We start from the raw sequence: 6,761 nt of genomic DNA, 5'->3' as shown, positions 1-6,761 counted from the left end.
CCTGAAATGATCCATTCGTAGAGAAAATGTGATGAAGGCGCAACAGCACCTACTCAACCTCAGGAGGCTGAAGAAATTTGGCTTGTCCTGTAAGGCCCTCATGAACTTCTACAGGTGCACCATTGAGAGGATCCTGTAGGGCTGTGTCAATGCCTAGTACGGCAATTGCAACCAAAGGGCTCCCCAAATGGTGGTGCGGTCAGCCCAACGCATCACCGGGAGCACACTGCCTGCCCTCCAGGACACCTACAGCGCTCGGTGTCACAGATAGGCCAAGAAGATCATCAAGGACCTCAGCCACTCGAGCCATGGCCTGTTCACCCCGCTACCATCCAGAAGGAGGTGATAGTACAGGAGCATCAAAGCTGTGACCTAGAGACTGATTACTCCAGTCCATCGGACGTTAAAATCGTCTCCTCTAGCCGGCCTCCTCCCAGTACCCAGCCCAAAATTAGTCACTATTAAAAGCAGGGTACTGGGTTGACACCACCTGGTACTCTAACCTGTACCATAGAGACTGCTGCCATATGTACATAGTCATTCAGCACGGTTAACTTTAATAATGTTTACAATAGAGTACCTGTACTGGGGTTCTGTGGTCACCGAACTGCCTTCAAGTGCAGCGGTCTCCCTTCACAGGAGTGGCAACTGGGAACATATAAATGCACAAAATGACTAGGACCAGCCTTTCTGGTCAATGGCGGTGAAGCCTGATAAGTGCAACACCCAAAGGGCTGCAACGTTGACGGGCAAGGCACCTGTCCAGCAGCCCTGAGAATGGACAGTTGAGAGGAAGAGGACACACACTCAGCCACCAGAACAACACATCGTAGAGATTGGACCATAGAGAATGATAGTCACAGTATATCATCTTTATATGTGTCCCATTATGGCGTACGTGAGCGCAAGGGCAGCTCCATTCAAATCAAATAACAAATGTAATTACATTAGAGACAATAGAGGCAATATTCATTTTATTAAAGTAGTCCATTGTCTTCTATAATTTCTATGAGTTGGCAAACAAACTTAAAGGCTGCACACCATCACAGAGTGTTTTGTTTGAAAAGGTACTGTATGAAGCCAAAGGTGGCAATTTAATGCTACCTACAGTTATGCAGTGTTTGCTCAAGTGTATAATTAATTGGCTGATCCCTCCAGATAACCTGGATTGAATAATGGGGAGCGTTAGGCAGGATGCAACCTTTTGGAAGGTTCAGATAAAAATATGCTATATTGAACAAATATGTCTCCCCGACATGGAGATTATTAAGGAAATACGTTGTCTCTATTCATGAAATGTATATCTGCAATGCTCAAAGGTTTTGCGACTGAAAGTGGCCCGTGTGATTCTTCCTTAACGAACGGTCTGCACAACGCATCACAGGGGGCAAACTACCTGCCCTCCAGGACACCTACACCACCCGATGTTACAGGAAGGCCATAAAGATCATCAAGGACATCAACCACCCGAGCCACTGCCTGTTCACCCCGCTATCATCCAGAAGGCGAGGTCAGTACAGGTGCATCAAAGCTGGGACCGAGAGACTGAAAAACAGCTTCTATCTCAAGGCCATCAGACTGTTAAACAGCCACCACTAACATTGAGTGGCTGCTGCCAACACAATGACACTGACTCAACTCCAGCCACTTTAATAATGGGAATTGATGGGAAATGATGTAAATATATCACTAGCCACTTTAAACAATGCTACCTTATATAATGTTACTTACCCTACATTATTCATCTCATATGCATACGTATATACTGTACTCTATATCATCGACTGTATCCTTATGTAATACATGTATTACTAGCCACTTTAACTATGCCACTTTGTTTACATACTCATCTCATATATATATACTGTACTCGATACCATCTACTGTATCTTGCCTATGCTGCTCTGTACCATCACTCATTCATATATCCTTATGTACATATTCTTTATCCCCTTACACTGTGTATAAGACAGTAGTTTTGGAGTTGTTAGTTAGATTACTTGTTGGTTATTACTGCATTGTCGGAACTAGAAGCACAAGCATTTCGCTACACTCACATTAACATCTGCTAACCATGTTTATGTGACAAATAAAATTTGATTTGATTTGATTTGAGAAGCTCCACCTAGATGGCTACTTTGTTGGAAGCCCTCAGTGGCAATGTTCATGCCAACATGGATTTCATCCATCTAGAGTCCTCTATCTAACTCCATGAGACTGACTCAATAGCCAGGTTTTGACCACCAAACGCAGGCCCCTAATTGCAATGAGGTGCACCTGGAGACAAATAGATACACCTGGGTAAATTAAGACATGTCACATAACATAAATACCAGGTGTATTGGATCTTGTTATCATCAGTTGCATTTTCTCTGTTAGTACCACTCCTGTACCTGGCATCATGTGCATTTTGAGACTGACGGTGGTCACATGTGAGTATACAAAATCTGTATCTGATGCAGATTAGAATTTAAATATATATGACAATGTTTGTATTTGTGAGTGAAAAGAAGTACATGTAATATGATTTGAGGGACATTCAGTTCCTTTTGGGCAAAAAGGTATTCAAAGCATGGAATATGAGACCAAATGCTGAACTTGCGTATAGAGACCAATGCTGAGTTGTAGCTTCATGGTCCAAGTGCATATGATGTTGAATGTTGCTGAACTAGCTGTGTGATGTTGTTTCAGTGCTGGCTACAGCTTGCTGCACACTAACAGATGGAGGTACTGTATGTAATAATGATGATACTACTTAACCAAGCTAATGTGAGTGGTGTGTAATTCCTGTTTATTTGTCCTGGCAGCAATCAGCATCACGTGTGAAGGCTCTGATGCTTTACTGCAATGTGGTAAGCTAGTCCACACTGCTGAACAGTATACTCACCGACCACCTATGATCGTTTATACTGTAGATTAGCGTCACTAGCCCACACCATAGAGACCCATACTTGGCTCTCCTTCGTGCCTCACTGTTCTCCATCTCCCTCAGATGGAGGTAAGATCCATATCAAGCGTGCGAACTACGGTCGTCGTCAACACGATGTTTGTTCTATTGGGCGCCCTGATAACCAACTCACCGACACCAACTGCCTCAGCCAATCCTCCACCAGCAAGATGGCAGAAAGGTACTAGAACCTGTAACTCCTTGGCTGTAGTGTAAACAACCACCAGCAAGATGGCAGAAATGTGCTGGAACCTGTTGTGTTTACCTGTATGAACTCATGACCTCAACATGTCTTTGAAACACACAGATGCGGTGGGAAGAGCGAGTGTATTGTCCCTGCATCCAATTTTGTTTTTGGAGACCCCTGTGTCGGGACTTATAAGTACCTGGACACCAAATACTCCTGTGTCCAACAGCAAGAAACAAGTCAGTCTCTGAATGTGTGCTAATAATATTTAGTATTTAGTATTTAATAGTATTTAATAGTATTTAGTATTTAGTATTTAATATTTAGTGTTGGTATGACTGTGTCATGTTGGGACATTGTTTAATTCTCCTACCCACTTTTAATCTTGTAAAACAGTAAGCTCAGCTGATTGCTAGAAAAGGAATATAATGGGTTGGTTCCCCTATGGTACCAGCTTGTTAACTTTTGTTTCTCCAAGTGTAAACCACCCTCAACTGCTAACTAACCCTAGCAAGCTGTGGATATGCAACTTGTTTAGTTTGAGTAGCCTATAGGGAGGTCAGAGACCTGGCAGTGTGGTGCCAAGATGCCGAAGGAACTGGTAGTGGACTACAGGAAGCCCTTCCCTGCCAGGAGGCTAAAAGGATTGGTGTCAGCCCTCCGATTCTGAATTCTACACCATTGAGAGCTTTTTGACTGGCTGCATCACCACTAGGTATGGCATCTGACCACAAGGTGCTACAGAGGGTATCGCGTACGGCCCAGTACATCAGAGGCCGCGCTCCCTGCATCAGGATTTCGACACCACCTGTGTCGGCAGGCTCTACATTGTCAAAGACTCGCACCCCCCAAGTTATACTGGTCTCTGCTACTCCATAACAAATGGTACGGCTGCACCAAGTCTGGAACCAACAGGACCCTGAAAGGCTTCTACTTCCCCCAAGCCTTAACTGCCTTAACTGCTGAATGACTATCTGCATTGACCCTTTTTGCAGTAACTTTTTTGACTTGTCTCATATGCTGCTGCTGTTCCTTGTTAAATTGACATATCTAGCTCAATTAGCCAGCAAGAACATGGAAGGCAAGTGTCAAGCTTATATGATGCTTGTGCACTTAATCTGGTTTACCATGTTTCAGTGAACGGTAACTAGCTAGCGCAACTCCTACAGTTTTGCAGGGTTTATAGCCAATCTGACAGATGGCACAAACTGCACAGATTATTTTTTCAACAGTTTAGGTCTAGCCAGCCAGTTTGCTTAAAATGTTAGCATTTCGAGAACTGCTCATAAGGAAGTGAAACTAAAAGGTAACGGTGGAAGATGACGCGCCTAACTTTTTGTACTTTGGTTCATGCTAACGAGTTTATAATGACTTTTAGAAAAATGCACCTGAAATCAACATTCCCTGTCAGTGCGCATCACTAACACTTCACCAGGCTAATGTATGTCTTAATTTGTCTGGCCAGTGGTGTAACTCCTGTGTTGTCTTTGCAGTAAGCAGCATCATATGTGAAGGCTCTGATTCTCAACTACTATGTGGTAAGCTGGTCAACACTACCGTACAGTTTAATCATGTGGTGCCGTGTATATTAGTCACTAGCCCACACCAACACCAAGGTTTGTCCTTTCTCTTCCTCAGATCGAGGTGAGATCCGTATTCAGCGTGCCAACTATGGTCGTCGTCAACACGATGTGTGTTCCATTGGGCGCCCACATCAACAACTCAAAAACACCAACTGCCTCAGCCAATCCACCACCAGCAAAATGGCAGAAAGGTACTGAAACCTTCAGTGTGCATTTAGCTGTAGGAAGTCATTGGCTGTGGTGTTAACCTCTACCTGTTGACACACAGGTGTGATGGAAAGCGCCAGTGTATCGTCAAGGTATCCAACTCTGTGTTCGGTGACCCCTGTGTCGGAACCTATAAGTACTTGGATGTGGCTTACACCTGTGACTGAATGTGAGTTTTGTATAGGTGCACATGACTGGGAACTAGAATTCGTGTTGTATTTTACCTTTATTTAGCATGGCAGTTAAGAACAAATTCTTAATTTCAATGATGGCCTAGGAACAGTGGGTTGACTGCCTGTTCAGGGGCAGAACGAAATATTTGTACATTGTCAGCTCATGATTTGTACTTGCAACCTTTCGGTTACTAGTCCAACTCTCTAACCACTAGGCTACCCTGCTGACGATTTTGTCTTGCAGGATATCTTCCTGGGGAACCTGAAGATGTACAAGGCTTCTGGGATATCTTCATCAGGTCGTGCTGTTTTCCTCCAACCCGTGTACATTGTGCTGAAGCATTTCTTAAACAATTTCTGAACTGTGGCTGAATTAAACGAAGCGGCAGGAAGACGATACTAGTTGCCTCTTGTACATTAATAAATGTCACACCAATATTACTGAACATGTGTCCTTTATTCTCTCTTACTGGTCCTAATTCGTATGCATCAACAGCTAATCTGGTCACAAAGCAGGCCTGGATAGGTAAACATTTTAATACAATGTGTAGACTCTACAAACCTTGCTCGTTAAGTGGTTGGCTCATGAACCAAATGTTCCCTTTCTGTGTAGATTCAGTTTGACTATTTCATCTGGTAATAAACATACTTACAGGGAAGCTGCCCAACCACATCACATTAGTCATCTAACAGCCTCTTAGCCAGAGACACAAAGGGTCAACGGCACGTCGACAGATCTCCCACTGTCAAATGGGGACCTGACCGATACAGCCCTCCAAGAGCTGCCCCTCAAGCATCAGATTCCACCCTGAGAAATGCATTGAATTCCATGCACCACCAATGAATGAGAAACATACAGGCCAATATAACAGCAAGGCCAACGATGTATGGAACCATGTCCATCTATGAGCATTTGAATGAGTGTATGCATTTGTACAAACACCTGCATGGCATCAGCCTCAACTGTATCAACAAAGCCCCTCAGTGTCATTCAAATGTATTTGTATTTGGAATTAATTTGACATCTGTCTATCCTTTGCCCAGCAACTCCACTCCCCCTTATCTCCAATTCCACATCCCAAACCTCAGCTTCCCTTAGCCCATCCCACCTGTCTCTGCTGGCCAGACACTACGCAGCATATTTCAACTATGCTGTGATTAACATACAATTTCTATTGAATAGACTACAGATTGAGTTGAGAAACTATAATAGTATTATATTTGACTTGCTCTCCAGATCTCCAAAAGGATATTTAGTGTTAATTTTAGATCAATGTTTTGCATTTTCAACCATTCCTGAGAAGCTACTTGCGGGAAATACTAAAATAAATGGTCAATTGATTCTGTACTCAACAAAATCTGCATTAGCTGAAAAGCACAAGTCTTGTCCCATGGACTCGGTAAATCAAATATCGCTTCCCAACTATTTTGCAGTCTAAATGACACATATCAACATCCTGGTCCTCAAATGAAACTGGTATGCAATTTGTATTCCTCTGCAAGTTCTGATAATTTATATTGGGCAGACAGACCACTTCCCTACCTCCTCCTGCTGCTACCTGCCTCCATTTTTGGGGTAATGCAGTAATCAAATCAAATCAAATCAAATTTATTTGTCACATACACATGGTTAGCAGATGTTAATGCGAGTGTAGCGAAATGCT

General features: G+C 43.3%; 1 protein-coding gene across 2 annotated transcripts; it reads left to right on the top strand.

The window, feature by feature from the left end:
• Positions 1-2,303: 2,303 nt before the first annotated feature.
• Positions 2,304-5,543, top strand: LOC116366326 (L-rhamnose-binding lectin CSL3-like). 2 transcript variants are annotated; one of them, XM_031818512.1, is made up of 9 exons: positions 2,304-2,432; positions 2,692-2,727; positions 2,808-2,852; positions 2,993-3,128; positions 3,255-3,373; positions 4,628-4,672; positions 4,773-4,908; positions 4,986-5,093; positions 5,342-5,543. In XM_031818512.1, exons 1-8 carry the CDS (start codon positions 2,402-2,404, stop codon positions 5,089-5,091), a joined length of 654 nt encoding a protein of 217 aa, XP_031674372.1. In that variant the 5' UTR covers positions 2,304-2,401; the 3' UTR covers positions 5,092-5,093; positions 5,342-5,543. The 2 variants fall into 2 exon arrangements, with proteins under 2 accessions (XP_031674372.1, XP_031674373.1); XM_031818513.1 differs by having other exon boundaries at positions 5,313-5,543.
• The last annotated feature ends 1,218 nt before the right edge of the window (positions 5,544-6,761 follow it).

This window comes from Oncorhynchus kisutch, unplaced genomic scaffold, assembly GCF_002021735.2.
Source record: "Oncorhynchus kisutch isolate 150728-3 unplaced genomic scaffold, Okis_V2 scaffold1444, whole genome shotgun sequence".
Classification (NCBI taxonomy): Eukaryota; Metazoa; Chordata; class Actinopteri; order Salmoniformes; family Salmonidae; genus Oncorhynchus; species Oncorhynchus kisutch.
This window is presented reverse-complemented; position numbering and strand designations above follow the sequence as displayed.